Source organism: Puma concolor, unplaced genomic scaffold (assembly GCF_028749965.1).
Source record: "Puma concolor isolate L17-30 unplaced genomic scaffold, mPumCon1.1.hap2 unalloc_scaffold_24, whole genome shotgun sequence".
NCBI lineage: Eukaryota > Metazoa > Chordata > Mammalia > Carnivora > Felidae > Puma > Puma concolor.
Window position 1 is genome coordinate 134,909 of NW_028240230.1, and position 22,425 is coordinate 157,333.

The window sequence follows — 22,425 nt, forward strand, 5'->3', positions numbered from 1 at the left end:
CTCCGTAATTGTTCCACTTTGTCCCTCGCACCGGGTGGCACGCTCCTCGGCAAGTCTTGCCTCTCCACCTGTGTCCCCTCGGGGGGGGGGGGGGGGGGGGGCTCCCACCGTGAACCCCCTCGGGCTCCCAAGGGTGTCCCCCTCCTCCCGCCTCAAGGGCCGAGGCCCTAGCCCCATGGGATCCGAAGGTCCTAGCTGCAGGCCGCTCAGCCCCCGCCCCCCCCCCACCCCGCGTGGCCCGGCGCTCTCGCTGCGCCGCCTTCCCGGGATCCCACGCGACGAAGCCCCGCCCCCAGGTCACCTGACCGAGGCCGACGCTCCGCCCACTGAGCGGCCCGCGCTGGAAGAGTGCGGGACCCAGGGCACCGCCACCGCCACCGCCACCGCCTCCGCCACCGCGCAGGGGCTCCGGGGCAGCGGGGAGCGGCTGAGCTCGCCGCCGCCTCCGCGCCGACTGGACAGCGCTGCGGCCCCGCGGCTCCACCCCACCTCACAAGGGCCTGTGACCTCACCTGGCCCCGCCCGGCGGCCCAGACGCGAGCTCCTCCCCGCGCGCTGTCCTCCCGGCACCTGGATTTCGCCGTCCTTCCCGCACTCCCTACCCTTCCTGCAGCTCTCTTCCTTCCCTGGTGCAGTGCCCCGCCCCAGTCTGACATCTTTTCAGGCTTATCCTGTATCCATCCTTTGAAGACTTCCCGCCCTGCCTTCGAAAGCATTCCATCCTTCTTGGTTTCTACCGCTCTGTACCGGACAACAGCGCAGAGCTCTTTGTCCCGACACTTTGCTGAAATCGGTTCCAGGCTGCCCTTCAGAGGACTAACGCTTACTTTGGGAAGAGATGCTTTGTGTTTCTTCGAAGATCAATTTCTTGTGTGTGTGCATGCTGCAGATGAAATGTTACTGGTAAAAGACACAAAGCGATTTTTCACGGCTCGCCCCAAATATTATGTCGCTAAAACGTTGTACGAATCCAAGACAGTGAAATTGATCATTTTTAAGGTTTTTGCTACATTTACAGTCGTAAATGTTCTGTCAAGCGGAGAGCGTTTTGCAAATACTTTCCCCCTAAAGCTCATGATTTGAGGTGTAAAGGTAAATTTTCAAAAAGGTAAAATTCACAGTGATTGAGCCAACCTGAGCTCTCCGTTGTTAACATTGTGGTGAGCAGCGTGGACTTTAGAGCTGGATCTATGCAAATTCAATTATTGAGTCAATTATCCTAATTATTTACTGTATGCAGTGGGGCAAACTAAGCTCTCTAAGCCTCAGTTTTCTCATTCGTTCAGAATTGTGATAATTCAAAAATGTTTATGCAGTGCTCAAAAAATGTTAAAACATTTAATTACTTCAGAGATACTTGTGCCCGTTTATATCTCAAATCCTGTTGTGTAGGCATTCTTTAGTACTTTTAACATGTACGTGTTTTATGTCCCTCAACAGTCTGTAAGTAATGAGTGCTGAGACCATGTCCTTTATTTTTGTAAACACCCCACCCTCCATTCCCTACTTCCCCACCTACCCACACACACTGTTTACAGTCCACCTCTGTTAATGAGCTGAGCCCATTTGCCATCTATTCATAAGGCATCAACTTCTAACGTGTAACGATTATAATGGTTTCAGTCTGTCTGATCACCAGATTGTGGACGCTGCACAATCTTGAGCACTTGTAGTTTGTTAGTATTGAGTCTATTGATGAGTTAGTTACTGTATTAGTCAGTTTCAGAGACGCTCACCAAATAGCACCAAGAGTATAGTAGTTAGGATTAGATTCTTTCACCTAACAGAAAATCCCTAAATAACAGTGGCCTAAGCAAGATAGAATTTTATTTCTCACATTCGAGAGGTTCAGAGATGGTCACTCAAGGGTGAATATTGCTAACCATAGTTGCAAGGACACAGTCTTCTATTTTACTGCTCCACTGGCATTTATTCCAGTGGTGGCTTAAGGGAGATATCGCAGGCAAAAGACTCTCAAAAGATTTTAAGGTTATGCTTCTTGGATCCTCTCATTCAAATAATATGGCTTCTAAGAAGCTTAAGGCTTTTGTCCTTCTGCAGAAGCCCGAGGTAGCAAAAGATTTAACTCAAAGATATTTATGGGTAGGGCTTTTATTTTATGGGACTGAAACCCAATCAAGATTTGCAGGAGATTCATAATTTTTTTTAAAGAGTATTGTAATTGTCAGAAACACTGCCAGCTTGGGCTGAAGGAGTCAGAGCATGAAAAGGAAAGAGGTCTTTGGACCCTCAAGCTCTATAAGCAGGAAGCAGGCTGAGAAAACTATTTCCACGTGAATATATGCTACCTTTAATGGAATAAAGATGGCTTCAAGGGTAAAACCAAAAGCCTAGAAGATAGAATGAAAATCCATGGAGAATTATTCCCAGGCCTTTCATATGGAACTGCCAGCCTATACCCAAGTGACTTTCAGAACTGCTATGGACTGGGGGCTTCTGCAAACCTGTTTTCTGCCCCTTGAAACTGGAATGTCTCCCTATCTGTCCTGCCATTTTAATTGGTTGTTGCAGGAAGAGAGCGTATAGCTTTTTCCTTTAGTTCACAGGACTTCAGATTAAGAGGCACTATACTCAAGTGGCCAAATGTAAGGAACTATATCCAAGAAGACTCCTCTGCCCCAGGACCTATTTAGAGGACAAGACTCTGGACTTCGAGTGAATGCTATAATGAGATAAGACCGGGGGGTCCTTGGGAAGGGGGAGCACTTGTTGCAAGTGAGGGAACTATGAATAAGTAGTGACCAGAGGGTGGACTGTGGCAGTTTTGAACTATGTCCACAAGTTCTTTGGTGTATTAGTTTCTTGTTACTGTAACAACTTACCACAAACTTCAACAACAATTTATTACATTTCTGGAGGTCAGAAGTCCAAAATTGGCCTTACAAAGGCTGCATTTCTGGAGGCTCTAAAGGAAAATCTATTCCTTACCTTTTCCCGCTTCTAGAGGCCTCTGCATCCCTTGACTCGTGGCAACCTCACACTGACCTGTTTCCATCCTGACATTTCCTATTCTCACTCTGACCCCCTTATGATTGTGTTAAGGCTATCCACATAATCCATGAAATTTCCCTGTTTCTGCCCTTAATTACATCAGCAAAATTCTTTATTCCATGCCAGGTACCATATTCGCTGGTTCTGGGGATTAGAACATGGGTGCCTTTGGGAGAGGGGGATGGGCAGGGGCAACAATTTTATCTACCACGGTGCTCATACCTTCAAGAAGTGGCATCTAGGTTCACGAGTTCGAGCCCCGCGTCGGGCTCTGTGCTGACAGCTCAGAGCCTGGAGCCTGCTTCCGATTCTGTGTCTCCCTCTCTCTCTTTCTGCCCCTTCCCCACTCATACTCTGTCTCTGTCTCTCTCTCTCTCAAAGCGTAAACATTTAAAACAAGTTTTAAAAAAAGGTGGCATCTGTTCCACGCTTCTTGAATGTGGACTAGTTGTAGCGGGCTACTTAACGACGAATAGAGTATGGTGGAAATGCTGACGTGACACGTACAAAACTACGTCACAAGAGATACTGCAGCTTCCTCCTGGCTCGCTCTTGGCTTCCGCACTTAGGGAGAAGCCAGCTGACATGCCGCAAAAACTGCAAGATCGCGTTTGTGGTTTTAAGCTGCTAAATCGTGGGGTAACTTATTATGCAGCAATAGATAACTACCACAGTCCCTCAGGTCCCATCCTGATCCGTGAGGTCTGCTTAAGTTCTGGCTATTATCTCTAGAGTCGGCCTACCTGAAGAAGGAAGGGGAGAGGAGAGGCACGCTCCCTTCCTAAGTGGCTCGCGATGGAAGTGGTATGCACCCCTTCCATTCACATCTGTCTACAAGGTGGACAGGGCAGCCTAGCTGCACGAGAAGCTTGGAGACATAGTATCTATTCCAGGCAGCCATGTGTCCAACTGGAAATGAGGAGTTCTGACTTTATGTGAGAAGAGGAAAACACATATGGGGGCACAATCAGCAACCTCTGTCACAATGGGGGATTAGAAGGGTCAGGAGAAGCAAAGTGGAGCATAGATCCATTAACATTTTTCCTAACCGATCTCTTCATTGGCCACCGAATGATATTTACACACCCAGCACTCTGATCTCTCCAAAGAAATCATGCCAATTGTATGAGTCACAGGAAAACCCAACTAATAGAAAAAAAAAAAAAAACCCACAATGAATGGCGAGATTTTTTTTTCTTACAAAGCTGTTTTCAGGGACACTGATAAAGAACAACTTACTGTGGAGATTTTGCGTGAAGGCTGTTACATCTCCTAAATGTTGCTTTCTAAATGCTTCTATTCTGTGAGCATTCTCCCGTGTATTGTCAGAAAATACACAGCTGACGGAAAATGTCTTCTCTGTGCAAAAGTTTAGAGAGACAGCACTATGGCAGCAATCGCAAGGAACACAATCACGTTAACTGACCTATAATTTTCTTTTCACATGCTAACTCTTCTTGGATAGTCTCATTAAGTGGATTTTTAAAAAAATTTTTTAAGTTTATTTTTGTGAAAGAGACAGAGCAAGTGGGGGAGGGGCAGAGAGAGAGGGAGAGAGAGAGAGAATCCCAAGCAGGCTCTGCACCATCAGCACAGAGCCCAATGTGGGGCTCAAACTCACAAACCGTGAGATCATGACCTAAGCCAAAACCAAGAGTCGGACACTTAACCGACTGGGCCATCCAGGCGCCCCTTAAAATTGAACAATATAGATAACCCCAATCACAAGCATTTAAAACTGCCTGTGTGCTTTAGTCAAACTCCAAAATACCAGAAATAGATATTTCAAGAAATATGTTACAAAACCAAATAGAAATTATTTTTCAACAAGCATTAAATGGTTTTCTTGCACAGCATATGTTAGTTTCCTTACATCAGTGTGAAAAATGAATGCACTGTAATTCCAAGACAACTTGCTTGTAATTGATCCCAGTGGTCATTACATGGCTGTTACTATAGAGTTCAGACTACACAGGCCAAGAGCTAGGGGATTACAGATATGATTTGATATATAGCTTTTCATTTCATTTTCACATAAAGTCCTCCATTTTACCCAGATATGTAGTCATCAGTTACCATGAAGTAAATAAAACACAGTGTACCTACAACATTTCAACATAAAAGGTCTCAGTGTGTGTTCACATAATCCTTTTATGACGTCATGCACTGCAATGTTTTTTAAACATGCACGTTATTTAAGGAATGTAAGACCCAAAGGCAAAGGTGATGAGTGTGCTGTAAAGTACTTCAACCCCACACTGTCAATGCTCAATACATTTTAAATAGCAGAAAGTGAAGTTGCAAATTCTAGAGTCTTACCCTATAAAGTGATAATGCGAATAATTCCGATATTCATCCCATCTCCTGTGAATAAAGTTTTCTTGGATGCCTGCCAAGTATCCTGTTAGTTGGGTTTCTTTCCCTGTGATTTTGATCTAGTACTTCTTTTAGTTTTTCATGGGAATTTGTGGCTGTGAGGGAACCAGAAGCCTCTGATCACTTAATTTGGAAAATGGATCAAAAGTGGATTTTCATTTTGTGTGGGTAGATATTCGGTTCTCTTAATATGCCCGCCAAGCTATATTCATAATCTTTTAGGAACTGAGATGACTTCACTGCAAACTTAGTAAGCCAGAAGGACAGGTAAGTGACTTCTTAAGTCAATGGTTCTCAAACTTGAGTCAGCAGCAGAATCACAGGGAGGGCTTGCTGAAACACAACACTGGGCCCGGCCCCATCTCAGATTTTCTGAGTTAGTAGCCCTGGGGCGTGGCCTGTGCATTTTTATTCCTAACAACTTCCCAGGTGATATGGAGGCTGCTGGTCCTCAAACCACATTTTGAGACCCAATTCCTTAAATAAAAGTTGGGCATTTTTCCCCCTAAAGCTGGGCATTTAAATGATCCTGTCAATAATCTGCCATCAAGCCTTTATTGTACTGATTTATGCCTCCTGCAAACAAAACCTAGGCTAAACTGACAGTCTGTTCTATTGAGATTGCACAAGTTCCTAAAAAATCCCCAATTAAAAGACAAAAAACTCCAACTCTTAGAACAGCAATAACCTACTCAGTTTGAAAACATTATGAAAGTCTAAAGAAACGCTCTGGGTTCTGGAGTAAACTTCAGTCCCCGTGGTGGTCATCATTTGGTTACATTTGGAAACAGGCTTGTTCTAAAATAATCATTTTTGAGGCGATGACATTTACTCTTTTCACCCAAAGAAAACAGAAATAACAACACAGGAAGAACTGGGCAGCCTTAGGTCAATTCTTTTTGGAAAGCACATTTAATTTACTGTTGCACAATTCAAACAGAGGGGGTGGTTAGGAAGTCAGGAAGGCACTTAAGTCATTTCCACCAGGAATACCTAACAAAGAGAAGGATCTTGAAATCATGGATGGTCTAGGAATATCTGAGAGAGAGAGATGGGATTCGTTATGTGACAACTTGTCAGGAGCATCCCAAGCTTCCCATTACTATCCACACACCCTGAGACTGAACATAAATTCTCTCCAGATGAGCTGAGCACAAATAAATAACTTCTTTGGGCTGTGCTGATACCAAAATACTATTTAGATGTTCACCCTACGTGATGCCCAAACTGACTGCCATTTGCTGTCTCGCGAACACAGCTACAGGTTCTCCCCGCATACAAAGAGTATTGGTCTTTTTTTTTTTTTTTAATCTTCATTTATTTATTTTTATTTTTTTTTTTTCAACGTTTATTTATTTTTCGGACAGAGAGAGACAGAGCATGAACGGGCGAGGGGCAGAGAGAGAGGGAGACACAGAATCGGAAACAGGCTCCAGGCTCTGAGCCATCAGCCCAGAGCCCGACGCGGGGCTCGAACTCACAGGACCGCGAGATCGTGACCTGGCTGAAGTCGGACGCTTAACCGACTGCGCCACCCAGGCGCCCCAATCTTCATTTATTTTTGAGAAAGCGTGAACAGAGGAGGAACAGAGAGAGAGGGAGACACAGAATCCGAAGCAGGCTCCAGGCTCTGAGCTGTCAGCACAGAGGCTGATGTGGGGCTGGAACTCACGAAATGCGAGTTCATGACCTCAGCCAAAGTCAAACACCTAACTGGACCACCCGGCGCCTTTTTAAAGCCTAGGAGTCTCCTTCCAGAAGCTCAGAGAAGAGTCCTACTGATTTTTTCATCCTTTAAATATATGTTCTTCCTCCTTTGATATAGTGTCTTCATATAAACCATCTTATCTAAAGAAAAGGTCCAACTACTGCTTTAATGGACTCTTGTCTCAGTAGCCAAAGGGTATAGTTAGGTTCTAAACTTCTTGGATTCATTATCGACCCTCCCCTCCCCCATTTACCCCTCTACTGTACTACCATCCCTTTCAGTAAAGAGTAATCCATGGGTGAGACAAGGCTCAGTCACTTGCCCTACTCCTAATTCCAAGGCTTATTCTCAGTGTTAACACACGAATGCAGAATACACATTTCAGCTACTTCTTAATGGATTCCTCTCCCTTATATGTGGATGCAAACGTGTGCAAAGTGAGCTAAGGAATAATAAACTAAGTGGAGCTTGAGTGCTACATTAGGAAATGTGACTGCTAACAAACATCGGAGAAGGGGCTCTAAGAGAGGCCAGAATGAGGCTTTTTCATTGAGAAAGGTGACGTGGAATGACATCCGCTCTTGCAAAAGCCGGTCTCTCAGATCTCCCAACTTAACAACAAAAAAAGTAGTATCAACATCTCACGGAATCTTGACTGAATGTCTGATGCCACAGTAAGTCCCAGCATCTCAGATTCTCGATATTGAAAGACACCTTCCAGACTGGCTGGTCCAAACTATCATTTTTCAAACTAGAAAACTGAGCCCCGAAGGGAAGGAAGAGAGGCTTGCCTTAATTAAGGGTAAAGCTTCCTCAGCTGCAACAATGAGGCCAGGACTTACATTTTCTGATCGTCAGACCACGGTCTATAGCTCTTTCCTTTTTCTTGATGAATGGGGGGTGAGGGTGGTTGTTAATGTTTAGACCAATGTGAACACCAAGGAAGCAACTGCTAGGAGAAAAGAACCACTTGTACCCCTCCTGCTCAGAAATGGCCCAGCATGCCCGGGGGGCCATCCCCACAGGCTCCCAGGATGAGAGAGCCCCTACAGATCCAGCAAATGGACAGCAACTCCCTATGAGTGATGCCAAGTGGGAGGGTCTGTATCCATCCCAAGTCTGTGTGGGGTTGTTGTTGTTTTTTTTTAAATATGCTCCTCCTCCTCAAATAAATATAAATGCAAATGTGTTTCTGTACGTATTCCTTTAGATTAAGCAAGCCTCATCATGGTTTCAGGTGACCCAATGAGAAAAATAAAATAAAACTGCACTTGTGGCCTCTCAGATTAAAGACTGAGTTAAAATGAGGTTGCCCAGCCCATAGGAGAATAGGCCACACACGCTGATCCAACTGGCCCATCCTTCTAAATGTGGCACATATGCCCAGCAGACTCAGAGACCCATGGGAATGATTCCTTCACAAGACAGCCGAGAGGTAGATAAGTGCAATCAGCCCCATGGACGGATGTAGCACACAGAAGCACCAGATTGGGTGTAGGGGCGGGGGGGGGGGGGGGGGTGCCTTGGACAAGGGGCAGAGGGCCTGAAGGGCGGGGCCAGATCTCTGGCTCTCATCACAGCACTCTCCCTGGGAGGAAAAGCGTCCGGTCATGAAAGAAATTCCCAGTATGTAGCAAATGTCTACAGCAGTGAGAGTGTGGACGTAGAAGGTAAAGAGGTGATGCTGCTCTAAGGGTAACACGCATCCTCCGATCGAACTTCTAGGGTGGGGTGCCAAGGAGACAAATCTGAAGGGTGATGATTATGAACTGGGGGACTCTGGCACGTTCATCCAGGCCATGCATGACCCCTGAGTGGCCTTCCCATCCTCACTCCCAACAGAATTGCTGGCAAGGGCTCCCCTTGTGAGAGAACCATACTGGATTGAGGGGATAGCGAAAGACATAGGCAACTCCCATGGCTCCGCTTGCTTCTGATTTCTCCTTCAGCCTGAGGGAAGGCAAAGGAGATCAAAGTCCAGATGACACAACAAGGCTGCAGAGCCCAGCATTTGCTATCAGAGCTGCTGAGCGTCGGACCCAAGAACCGTAAACTCAAGGCAGAGTCAAGGCCCCTTCCTCTGGAATGAGAGGCTCAGCCCTGCCCTTCTCTTCGGGAGAAATGGCCGGAAAAGGAAAGCTGGCTTCTCACTGAGGTAATGAACAGTGCCTGCTCAGCTACGTGGGTCACCCTAAGGTTAAGCAGGAAGGATCCCTGAAGGAGGCATTCTGCGGACAAAGGCTGAGGAGCTCCACGTGTCTGGACACACCTCAAGTTTTAAATTACACACTCCCCCACATGCAGCACACTCACGCGTACACACGCACAGAGACCCACACCTCCACATACTGACATTCTTGTAACCCACCCCACTCCCAGCCCCCTATCCTGCCCCACAGATTTCGTTCCCTGTAAACATGACAGCAGAGGTATCCACAATTCTGGGACAGCCTGACAGCGAACTGAGGATGACTGCTTGTCATTAAGTGCCCCGGTAGGTGATGTTGGTGAAGGTGGATGTGGCCTCTTTATACAGTGGGTTGTTGGCCTGCGGAGAGAACAGAAATGTGTCTTACGGTGAATTCCTCAATTCTTCCCTGCCCTCAACGATTACATTTCGCCTGAAGACTTTACCCAAGACACCTTTCTCCGGGCTACACCATCCATGAATCGCTTAATGCTCATTGTAACCCCATATTCGCTCCTGAGATGGGAGTGGGTAGGAAATAAGAGGAGAGAGAAAGTGGAATGCCATTGTGCTGCTGTTTCGAAGGGGTTGAATGCAACCCATTACTTTTTGGTGATCCCCAAACACCTCAGTACCACTTGTAGCCAGTATCTATTTCCTGCTTCTCTCCTGAACTCTCTCTTTTGCCCTTCTCCAATTTTTTTTTCTTTTATTGTGACTATGCTGAGGGATGCGGGCAGAGACAAGAAATGTAGCAGGTGGTAGCTGAAACAGAGAGGATAGCTTTCACTCAAAATCATTTTAATTTGTTCTCATCTCATCCTTCCAAGCACTACCCACTGTCATGTTAGCAGGAAAAAATAAGACCCTCACTGGGTTGCCCAAATTATTTTCTAACAAAAAGTGATAAATCCCATAAGATCTGGCCGTCTTTAGGAGTCCCATTTCAAGAAATACAACACATTCTCACGTGCCGCTGAGATTCCAGATTTCTACACTGTACGAACAGAAACATCTCAAGTGTCTTGGGACCCTTGAGTACCAAGGCCTGAGGTGACCATTAAATGAGAACAAACTTCCAGCCTCCCGCTAGACATTCATGGAGTCAAACAGCCATTTTGGAAGGTCCAGAAAAAAAAGTCAGAATGTGGAAGATGAGCCAAAGGAGAACAGAGCAAAATTAAGTATATAGAAAGTTCTCGATAGATGCTTGATTGAATGCAATCAGAATAAACTGCAGAGAGGATATGTTTTAAGAGTCTGGCTCAAAGAGTAATTTCTATCATAACTTGATTCCCTCCCACAATTGGGCAAGCCATTGAACCTCTCTGTGCTCAGTTTTCTTATCTACAAACTGGCAATAATAACGTTCCCCCCCCCCCATCATTTGTCCTGTCTTCCTCAATTAGAGAATATGTTTCCTTTTGATTGTGTCAGTGTCCAGAGCAGAGCTGGGCCCTACCTGTACTCAGTCAGTTCTCACCGACGGGACCTATGGTCACTGTGTGGCAGGGAGAGACTCAGGTGGCTTTCAGGAATAAAGACAACAGGACCATCTCCCAATTTCCACAACAGAGACTAACTGGGAAATTATGGTGCTGGCTGAACCTGGCTCCCCTAAGTACCTACTATTTCCAGTTGAGGCTCTCAAACCAATGACTTAAGAAAATGCCCAGCCCCGACTCTTACTGTGTCCCATTTTGCTCTGGCTCGCTCTTCCTCAAACTTAGCAAACTCCTTCCGGTCATGGATGGTGACGAGGAGCTTCCAGATGAGCAGAGTAGCAAGGCCGATGAGCAAAATGGCCCCCATCACTGAGAGTAGGACCACCAGGATGTCAGGACCCTTGGGACACTCTGTCAGGAGAGAGCACAGAGCAGGGACGTTGTAAAGGCAACTTGACCAAGTAAGAAATTACTAGAAATCTCTCTGAGGGAAACAGGGCTTACAAAATAAATCAAAATTTTTAAAGGGGGGGGGGAGTACCAATATTTAAGACAGCAATAATCTGTCCTGAGTAGTTTAAATTAGAGGTCATAAGCAGGTCACCCCCGGTAGAATCTAACCTACTCAAGTGTTTATTAAAAAGTTGATTTTATGTTAACTCTACTGGATTTAAAACAAAAGCTTGATTAAATTTTTATTTTGTTGGCAGCATTGAATAATCAGGAGATTATCCCCCTAAAACTTCAGATTCTTCTTCTTCCCTTTAAAAACATGAATAAATAGAGGCGCCTGGGTGGCTCAGTCGGTTGAGCGTCCGACTTCAGCTCAGGTCATGATCTCACAGTTCGTGGGTTCAAGCTCCGCATCAGGCTCTGTGCTGACTGCTTGCTCAGAGCCTGGAGCCTGCTTCAGATTCTGTGTCTCCTTCTCTCTCTGCCCCTCCCCTGCTCATGCTTTGTCTCACTCTGTTTCTCAAAAATAAATAAAAGTAAAAAAAAATTTTTTTTTTAACATAAATAAAAAGGTCTGGAAACACTGCACCCACAGGGCAGCCCTGGTTAGATGTGAGTAGCTGCTGTCCCCTTTAGATGGGACACATTTTCTAGTTTGCCAGACTTGTCACCACCCTCTTTTCTCCACTAAACAGAGGCAACATGTAACTTGTCATGGAGGCTGTGCTACTGTGGGCTCTGGAGCTAGACCGCCAGCGTTCGAATCCTGGCTGACAACTTACTTTGCTATGTGACCTTTGATAAACTATTTAACCTTTCTGGGTGTCTGTTTCCTATCTCTCCATGTTTAAAATGGAGAAAGTAATAGCACTGAATTCCAAAACTTATGAAGAATAGTTAAATATATACTTTTAAAAATTGTTTTTAATGTTTATTTATTTTTGAGAGAGACAGAGACAGAGCATGTATGGGGGGGGGGGGGGCGCAGAGAGACAGGGAGACACAGAATCCAAAGCAGACTCCGGACTCTGAGCTGTCAGCACAGAGCCCAACACGGGGCTCGATCTCACGAACTGTGAGATCATGACCTGAGCTGAAGTCGAACACCCACTGCGCCACCCAGGCACCCCAACTTATTTCTTTTTTTAATGATTATTATTTTTTAGAGAGAGAGAGAGAGAGAGAGAGAGAGAGAGCGCATGAGTGGGGGAGGAGCAGAGAGAGAGGGAGACACAGAATCTGAAGCAGGATCCAGGCTCTGAGCTGTCAGCACAGAGCCCAATAGGGGCTTGAACCCATGAACTGCAAGATTGTGAGCTGAGCTGAAGTAGGATGCCTAACCAGCTGAGCCACCCGGGCATCGGGCTCCATGCTGATCATGAAGCCTGCTTGGGATTCTCTCTCCCTCTCTCTCTGCCCCTCTCCCCAACTCGTGCACACTCTCTCTCTCTCTCCCACAAAATAAATATTTAAAAAAAAAAGAAACCTGTAAAAATAAATAAGTTAAATATATTTAAAGAACTCAGAACTCTGCCGAGCACAGACTCAGTGCTCAATAACTATCAGCTACTGTTATTACTCGTGTTCTTGTTACACCTGACTGTTTTCACTAACTTATTTACCTAGCTCCTTGGGCATTTGTATTTGTTTCTCTGGTTTGGATATGTACATCTCTGAGGGCTGGGAACCTAATGTCCTTGTTAGCACACTTAGAGACCAGGAAGCCTGCCAACCCAGACAATATTTTGGGTTCCTTCCCAAAATATTTCATCATCTTTAATCCTAACCCTATTGAAAGCCGACTTCCTGTTCAACCCTAGTCAACAACCAACACAGACAGAGGTGCATCACCCCTCTGAAGACCAAGCGGACTGTGCTCTGCAGAGCTCTGCTTCCCATAAACCACAGGTGTCTGATTGGTGACCTCACTCCAGTAACTTCTCAGGTGTTATGTAATTAGGTGTTTGGATATACGGGTATTGATGGGTCTGGAGAGGTGGTCATGCCCACTTTCCACACTGTCTCCCACCTTCTTCTCTAAACATACACCCTATGCTCACCACACATGACCCAAAAACAACCACCGATGCAGACCCAAGCTAGCTATTTCCCAAGCTACCAAATTATAACCTGTCTATAATTAAAGGAGCATCTGGAGAGAGGCTGTGAGGTTCCAGTGTCTGAGTTCCCAGGAGTGAAGGGCACCAGCTCTTCCGGGAACAACAATCATGAATTCTTGGGAAGAGAGGGCTGACCCTCAAACCTCAGAGTGAAATCTCTTCAATTCTGCATGTCAGTATGGGTGGGACAGGTAGAATGTCAAGAGGTCTTCAGGCAAAAACGTCTATTAAGCATTTGTCCTGAAAGGAGTAGATGGCAGGATTCCTGGAAGAAGATGACGAGATCAGCTGGTCTCTAGAGAGATCTCTCAGCCACGGTGATGAGGACCCATGGTGGCGAGCCAAGGTCAGGAAAGACTGGGCAGGGCTAGCAGGTTTGGCAAAAGCACGGGAAATCCAGTTAAACTTGAATTTCAGATAAACAATAATTTTTTAGCCTAAGTAGGTACTAAATGTTGAATGGGACATATTGTATTCGACGAGGCAACTCTATCTGGGAGTGATAAGGACCCAGCTCAGCCGAGCCCACTCCACATAGTAGGCTGAACACCACCCAGTCAAGGCCAAGCCCTTTGGCAGTGCTGTCTCTACTGCCTTGCAGTGGCCCTCCCCTTCAGGGAGACCATCCGCAAAGGCGTGAGTTGGGGAAGAGAATGAGAATAATCCCCTCCTATGCTCTGGGACCTCAGATGACACATTCTGCACAAAGCCAGAACCCCTGAAAATAGTCGGGGGCGGTAGGTGAGAAGAGAGGTCAAATTCAGAATTCCAGGGCAACAAGATAGGGAATATGGGTCTGGGGTCCCATCTCCTCATGTGGAGGATGGGATCTACATCAGAAAAGCTACTCCACCCCCTACCCTGGGGGGTTATTTGTACAAGCTCAGGTTATCACCATCTTTCTGCCCCATAATTTCAGGTAGTGGATTCCAGTCTAAGAATATCAAGCCACAAGATTTTGGTGTTACAGCAGAAGCACCTGCAAGGATTGTTATAGCAGAGATGAAGTAACGTTAAACCCCAAAGCAAGAACGTACTGCCCTTCAGAAATGAGAAAGCACAAAGGTGCAAATAGGGCGGGTGTGGAAAAACCCATGAAACGCGTTAACACAGGTGGGCGGGAAAGTGTGAGGGGTCATGGCCAAATAATCCACATGTGCTCCCCCACAGATACATACCCAGACTCTGCCCTCTCCCCTTCCCATGTCAGCTTTCCCTTGAGTCGCTAAATCAAACTAAGGTCATACCCTTTCCTTTACCTTCCTTCTCCCTTCTGAAGGGTGAGAGCCCTGGGAAAGGCAGGTGAACAATATCACGGTAGGGGGCGCCATGCTCTCCGGTACCCATGCAGCCAGCAACACCCTGGCTGACCCGGATGTAGTAGAGCTTCTTTCCACTGTCACCCGCTTCCTTCTCCAAGCAGCCAAGGTTCTCCGAGCAGGTATCAACATGTATGCAAGCCTGCCCGTCAACTCGAATAATCAGTCCTAGTAACTCATTCAAAACCCGTTTACTGGGGTGCCTGGGTGTCGCAGTCGGTTAAGAGTCCGACTTCAGCCAGGTCACGATCTCGCGGTCCGGGAGTTCGAGCCCCGCGTCAGGCTCTGGGCTGATGGCTCAGAGCCTGGAGCCTGTTTCCGATTCTGTGTCTCCCTCTCTCTCTGCCCCTCCCCCGTTCATGCTCTGTCTCTCTCTGTCCCAAAAATAAATAAACGTTGAAAAAAAAAAAAAACCCGTTTACTAAGTATCTTCTCTGTAGATGACTGAGCCAAGTATGGAGATATAACCATAGATAAGACAGATGGTTCGTGTGTTCGTGGAGCACGTGATCTACTGAGGGAGATGGGTGATTAAAGAAGCAAGTTAATGGTGGGATGAAGGCCCATCTAAGGGAAACACAGCTGCTCTGGGACTCAAACAGGAGCACCCAACCGAATCAGAAGAAAGGATGATGGAGGAGGTCTGAGAAGGCTCACTAGGGGAAGTGATGTGTCCAAAGCAGAGGCACTCAAATATTGGGGCGTCTCACAACTGCCAGGAGCACGGTTCAAGAACACAGAGGCTGGGGACACCTGGGTGGCTCAGTCAGTTAAGTGTCCGACTTTGGCTCAGCTCATGATCTCACAGTTCATGGGTTCGAGCCCTGCGTTGGTCTCAGAGCCTAGAGCCTGCTTCGGATTCTGTGTCTCCCTCTCCCTCTGCTCCTCCCATCTTTCTCTCGACTCGTGCTCCATCTTTCTCTCAAAAAATGAATAAACATTTAAAAATGTAATAAAAAAATCTAATAAAAAGAACATAGAGGCTCATGGAAGCAGCATGGGGCTTAGGACTCTCGATTTTTTAACAAGGGGAACATAGAAAAGTTTGAGACCCACTTTCCTAAAGCAGGGGCCAGCAAGCTATTGTCTGGGAGCCAAATGTGGCTTGCCACCTGTCTTTCTAAATATACTTAGGCTTGTGCATTAAATATAGACTATGGCTGGGGCGCCTGGGTGGCGCAGTCGGTTAAGCGTCCGACTTCAGCCAGGTCACGATCTCGCGGTCCGTGAGTTCGAGCCCCGCGTCGGGCTCTGGGCTGATGGCTCAGAGCCTGGAGCCTGTTTCCGATTCTGTGTCTCCCTCTCTCTCTGCTCCTCCCCCGTTCATGCTCTGTCTCTCTCTGTCCCCAAAATAAATAAACGTTGAAAAAAAAATTAAAAAAAAAATATATAGACTATGGCTGCCTTCCTGTTACAATGGCAGAGTAGTCATGGCAGAGACCACAAGGCCCACAAAGCCTAAAATATTTATTTTGAGACAGAGAAAGCACAAGTGGGTGAGGGGCAGAGAGAGAGAGAGAGAGAGAGAGAGAGAGAGAGAGAGAGAATCCCAAGCAGGCTCCACACTGTCAGTGCGGAGCACAATGTGGGGCTCAAACCGATGAACCGTGAGATCATGACCTGAGCTGAAATCAAGAGTCAGACACCTAACCAACTGAGCCACCCAGGTGCCGCCAAAGCCTAAAATATTTAACCCCTGGCCCTGAACAGAAAGTGTTTGCTGGACCCTGGTCTGAAGGAGGACCTGAAGAAATATCTACAGCTGTGGGAATCAACTGACGAACAACCAACTGACTTAGTCTCTGCCTTCAGACATTGTTCCTTCACTCACAGAAGCTCCTGTCTACCCCCCGCCTTGGCACAGCCCTTGTCCCTCAGCAGTATCACTATCAATTTACATGTCCCTCTCCCCCTGGCCTGTGAGTGCCACATCTGCTTTATCTATTGTTATATTCCCAGCACCTAGTCTACCGCCTGATATACAATAAGTACTCGAAAATATTGTCTAGTGATTCATAGCTTCATCTGTTGCGTAAGAGAAAGGAAGGAGACGGGGGTGGTAAGGGGAAGCGAGCTAATCTACTACGCTGGATGGCGACAAACCTGTGGTTGGTCTGTGTATGACGGATGAGCTCCTCCTGCTTCCAGAAGGCTGTGAGAGCAAGCACTATCTTTTCAGTGCTCAGAACACCTTGGGTTGGTGCCTCAAACCCAGTACTGTGTCTCATGGTGACCCTGGTAAGGTCAACACCTCAAAGCATCAGGCCTTCGTCTGAAGCAGCGAACAGGTTGCCCTTGGCAACCACCTGACCTTAAGTAGAGCGGACGCTGAAGAGTCCCAGACTTTAAATTCCTCACTTCTTAATACTGTCCCCTCAAAAAAATGCCAGGATGTATTTTGTCCCTTGGTGGGATCCATATCTACCTTCTTCCTTTCCTTACCCACCTTCTTTTTCTGTCTCCTCAATTAGCAAGTCACTTTCTCACTAAGATCGGTATTTAAATATCTCCCACACCCAGATGACAGGCCCTAACTTACCACTTGTAAGGTAGTCTTAACTTGGCTGTTCTGTGTAAGAGGCGTAATGGGTGGAAATCGCTGCCTAACGTGGCTCTCCCTCTCCCTATAGGTGCAGCGTCAGGGGCCCTGGTGGTTCACGCACCTGGCTCCTCTACCACACAGAGAATGGACTTTCCACTGGAGTCTCCATAGTACTGGAATCTGACAACACAGTCATCTTCATTCTTGTACGTGCAGTTCACTGCATCCTTGCCAGTATCCTCTGAGGAAGGGGAAAATATGGGAGAGTGAAAAACAAGGCAATTCCTGGAAGACAGGGCCATCCCCAAACCCCAGTCATGGGACTTCTGAGAAAGTATGCAACAGGAAACCCTATGCCTGACATTAGGCAAGATGCCTAGATTTGAGATGGCTGTTGTGCCTGGCAATTGCCTCTAGATGACCCTCGCTGCTGACTTTTGTCCCTCCTAGACCCTTTTTGGTTCGTATTCCTTCCCTTGGAAGGGACATGACAGAACACATGACACAGTGTGATTCAAAGCCTGGCTCTACCACCTGTCAGCTGCGTAATATTGGGGAAGTTACTTGACCTCACTGGCTCTTTCTTCATCTATGAAAGGAAAAGGATAACCCACCTCACAACACTGGTAGAGAACTAAATGACGTCAAGTGAACAGTACCTAATACAGAAGGGTGTTCCCTTCCCTCTCTTTCCTTTCCCTCCTGGCTCAACTGTTCTCAATAGTTTGTTGGCAAAGCCCTTACATTTCTTCCGTTTCTGCGTCTGATCCAGTGTTCCTCTTCAGAGCCAGCCTCTCTTCTCTGACTCCCATCACTTTTTTGTAGGCTTCACCCCTTCTAATTCTGAAGCCTGTTATTCTGACAGGGAAACTATAGGTGCCCCTCTATCATTTGCACCACGTCCTATAGTGATGCAACCAGACAGGTAAAACTGACACACGATGACGTTAAGCAAATGCACCAAGGTCAACACAAGTATGTGATGGAACAGAACTAAAACAGGAGTCTCAGAGCACACCAGACTTGAACTCAATAAGCCTCCCGAAAACCAGTGGTATAAGAGTACAGTGGAAAGAGTAAGGATTTCCAGATTCAGTTCTAAGCTTAACTTGTTCGGGCAAGTTATGTAGCTTTCCTGAGATTCAGTTTGCTCATCTGCAAAATGAAGATAACAACAGTACCACAGTTCTACTCTACTAGGTGGCTGAGAAAAAGACAAGATCATGTGTATGAAAAGATACTTGCCTAACTTTTATAAGTTACACAATTCCATACAAACAAGCATTTATCTTTATGATTATCATGGCACGGGGGTAGGGGGTAACAGAAATATGTTCAACTAACCTGAGATTCCCCTCTGGTCCAGGTAATAATAACATCTCACATCTCTCTCAGCAGTCTCACCTGCCTGAGATAATCACAGCATACCGATTCTCCTCAGGAGGAAAAGCCGTCTCTTCAAACTCAATCCCCAAATCATGCCCCTCACCCCCCCCCCCAACCAGCCCCACTTCTGATATTAGCCAAAGGATCCAGAGAGCTGACCCTTTTCTGTAACACCCCCAGCCAGAAGCCGACTGACTGGCTGTGTCTCACTGTGGCTCTCACTGAAAACATGTTTCCTGCCTTCGTGAGAGACAGCTATCTCAGGAGAGATTGCCATCTCCCTAGACCAACCAATGCCTCGCTGACCCAGATAACCACATCAGATGCGCTGACAGCAACAAAGATTATCCCCTTTTCGGTCAAGGTGAAATTCAAACTAGAATGACCGCAGGCAAGAGTTTTGTTCACCACTGTATTTTTATCTGTCTTATTCTAGGAAGGGCTCCAGAGAGCCAAAAAAGGCTACAGCATTATGATTTTAGCTAAAATCCATAAGGGTGAAGGTTTCCCTCCAAACCAGCAGAGCAGTATGCCTGGGCATTGCTTAACACTCTCAGTTAAGTAAACTCAGTAAATGGTTACTAGCCTCCTAAACTGACGTCACCTAGCCTAGGTTTCTTCATCCGTAAAATGGGATGCATTGTCTTCCTTTCCCTGGGGAGGTCAAGTTAGGGTTGATTTCTACATACTTTAAAAGTTGTCTGTAGGGTCTTGCTGAGTCTGTGGGTTCCAGGAAGCAGCAGAATGGGGAGGGACTGTGGAACAAATTAGCAGAGGGCACAAGAGGACTCAGGGAAGCTGGCCTTTATTAAGTGCCTCGTGTGCAGCAGGTCTGTACAACATGCCTTTGAGGCAGGGATTACTCTTCCATTTTACTGATGAGACATAGACACGTTCTGGGATCAACTGAAAACTTCAGCAGCCGCATATGTGCGCGATTCTAAGACATGCTGAACTTACTGAGCTCCTTCACAGACTCAATCTCATCACGACAGTAACGGCTGCAGGTATTTTCTTTACGTAGGTCTCCCCGGTCAAATTTCTTACACTCCACACACTCCCTAAAAGAGAGACGACACAGAGACGAAGACAAGGGAGGAGAGGGACGCCTGGGTGGCTCAGTCAGTTAAGCATCCGACTTCGGCTCAGGCCATGATCTCGCCGTCTTCGAGTTCGAGCCCCGCGAGTTCGAGCCCCGCGTCAGGCTCTGCGCTGACAGCTCAGAGTCTGGAGTCTGTTTGAGATTCTATGTGTCCCTCTCTCTGCCCCTCCCCCAGTTGCACTCTGTCTCCCTCTCTCTCTCAAAAATAAATAAACAAAAAAGACGAGAGAGGAGCAAACCTACGTGTGTGTCAGTCCAGCTCTGACCTCCACACACCAGAAAGCTGCCCCACCTCGGAAAACAAACACCGAAACAAAAACCCCTGTAAGGCAATTCTGGGGGACCCAGAGGGTCGGGTCTGGAGTTCAGGGGTGGGAGTTCCTCCTCACCCAGAGGCAGGGCCTGGCAGGCAGAAGGCCCCAGTCCCCTCATTAAACTTCTTCATGTCCCATCCGAGAGTGTGACAGGAGGTGAGGCGTGTGCCACTTCCAGGAGCCTTAAAGGCAGAACCGGTCATGTAATCTGGGGACCCAGCACAAAAGAAGATGTCAGGTCCCTTGTTCAAAAATCCCTAAGCATTACAAGACAGTGCCGGCAGAGCGGTAAACCAAGCATGGGGCCCTTCTAAGCACAGGGCTCTGTACAAATGCACAGGTCGCATGCCTATGAGCCCAGCCCTGCTTAAAGTGGCAAGAGAAATGGCAGGAGCTTCCCCTGACCCCAGATGAGTGGAGTTTGTACTAGCGAACATCTCCTGTTTCACAGAATCCTTCATAACTCCAGCCCAACTCTCCCACAGGATCGGAACATGGGAACGTTCCCCAGAAGTTCCCTGGTTTAGCCTTCCTCCCAACTCAGGGATTCAGGATGCCATCCCAGGAGAGGGGGTTCTCCAACTGGAGTCCAGCGGGTGCTACTTTGGCCCCTGCACGGTTGGCTCTACCTCCACCTTTGCCCAAACTTTTCCGTGGGAAGAGGAAAGCTAGCCTCTTAGCTGCAGCGGACGCCTCCTCCTGAAGCTTTGGTGAATAAGAACCTGGAGGGTTGGGGATTCTAGCCTGGGGGGCCCCCTCCCTCCTTCTAGCACCCGACTGGCTCCAACTCACTTCTCTGCCCACTCACTTCTTAAAGGTGCAGGCGTCAGGGCAGGTGGGGCACTTCTCACAGGTGTCCCCGTAGGAGCCGGGCTGGATGCACACGCAGCTGCCGCACTCACACTTGCCCCGGCCGCTGCACAGCAGCCCGTTGCTGGACATGCAGGTGTCGGTGCGCGTGGTGCAGTTGCAGTAGAAGCCGGTGCAGTCGGAGTCACACAGACAGTCCCCACAGCTGCACTGGCCGTGACCTGAAAGCACACAGCCCGAGGGGGCGGGCAGCAGGTGAGGGGCCCCAACCCGCGGCTCAGCCTGCTCTCCAGCTTTACCCTCATCCACCCTCCTCCCACGGCCACTCATTAACACCCCACGGAAGCGTCACCACCTTCTATCCTTCTAGCCTCATGCTGCTAGCTCTCTGCCTTGACGCCCTTTCGTCCTGTGATCGCTACCAAACTCCCACTTACCTTTCAAAGCTCAACTCAAAAGTTCCTTCCTCCCCATAACTTTTTCTGACCGCCCCAGAGCAAATTAACTGTCTACTACGTGTTCTCTCAGCACTTACATATACCTCTATCTTAACCCTCATGACCAGCCCATTTGCTTGCCTATCTGTTTCTCTTTCTAGATTTTGAGCTCCACAGTGAGAGAGGACATACCAATTTGTCCGTCGGTAGGGATTAGCGTAACGTCTGAAATACAGTAGGCATGCAATTAATGTTTCTTTATCCATTTATGCAACAAATATTTATTGAGCTCACGCTGGGCACTGGAGATTCGGCAGTGAATGAGACAGGAAAGGTCCCTATTACCATGGAGCTTATGTCCTAGTTAAGTTCCTGGGTAGGGTGCCTGGTGGCTCAGTTGGTTGAGCATCTGACTCTTGATTTCAGCTCAGGTCATGATCTCACGGTTTGGTTAGTGAGGTCAAGCCCTGCGTCAGGCTCTGGGCTGACAGCCTGGAGCCTGCTTGGGATTCTCTCTCTCCCTCTCTCTCTCTCACACACACAAAATAAGTAAATAAACATTAAAAAAGAACAAAAAATCCTGGGAACCACACACACATTCACCAGCATGTGCCCTGTGTTGTATTATCACAGTACTGCAGAGAGCCATCAGCCCTAGTAGGAAAGACCTACTCACTTTACTGCATGAATGTAGGAATGGGAGAGAGAGATCGGGGTGGGGGGTAGATTGGTTAAATGCAGGTGTTAACTCTCAGTGCTACATCCCCCTAATCACTTAACAAGGCTTGAAAACTTGGCTCTCCCAAACTCAGAAGAAAAGGTGACTCATTCTCAAGGATTCCAAATCGGGAAGAAGTGGATGAATAATAAAAATCTGACTGTTAATCAGAGGAAAGGCAGGGAGCCAAGGGGAAGTAACCTCAACGGGTCTGAAAATCATGTCACTGTGTGAGCGGATGGGCCCCAAGATGGTGGAGGAGAGCGAGGTGCATAGGCTCAAACAGACACTAGCTGGCATCTTCTGCTCCCCAGGGACCCCAGTGGGTCTGACTAGCGGCCCTTGGTCAATGAGTCTCTCTGCCAGTGATCCTAGCACCATCCTCTAGTAATACACTTGAATTATACTTGGATTATACTTGAATACACTGGTATTCAAGACTCAGACACACCTTCGCTGCCTTGGAAAGAGATGTCTGCTTCTTTCTGGATGGTA

The 22,425-nt window shown here is 47.3% G+C and overlaps 1 protein-coding gene across 1 annotated transcript; it reads right to left on the bottom strand.

The window, feature by feature from the left end:
* Positions 1-6,934: 6,934 nt before the first annotated feature.
* LOC147571492 (integrin beta-3-like) lies at positions 6,935-21,566 on the bottom strand. The gene is made up of 5 exons (XM_086696304.1): positions 20,774-21,566; positions 19,510-19,610; positions 17,285-17,404; positions 10,974-11,140; positions 6,935-9,644 (listed from the first exon to the last, which is right to left on the bottom strand). The coding sequence occupies exons 1-5, from the start codon at positions 21,103-21,105 to the stop codon at positions 9,579-9,581; spliced, it is 786 nt and encodes a 261-aa protein (XP_086552430.1). The 5' UTR covers positions 21,106-21,566; the 3' UTR covers positions 6,935-9,578.
* Positions 21,567-22,425: the final 859 nt, after the last annotated feature.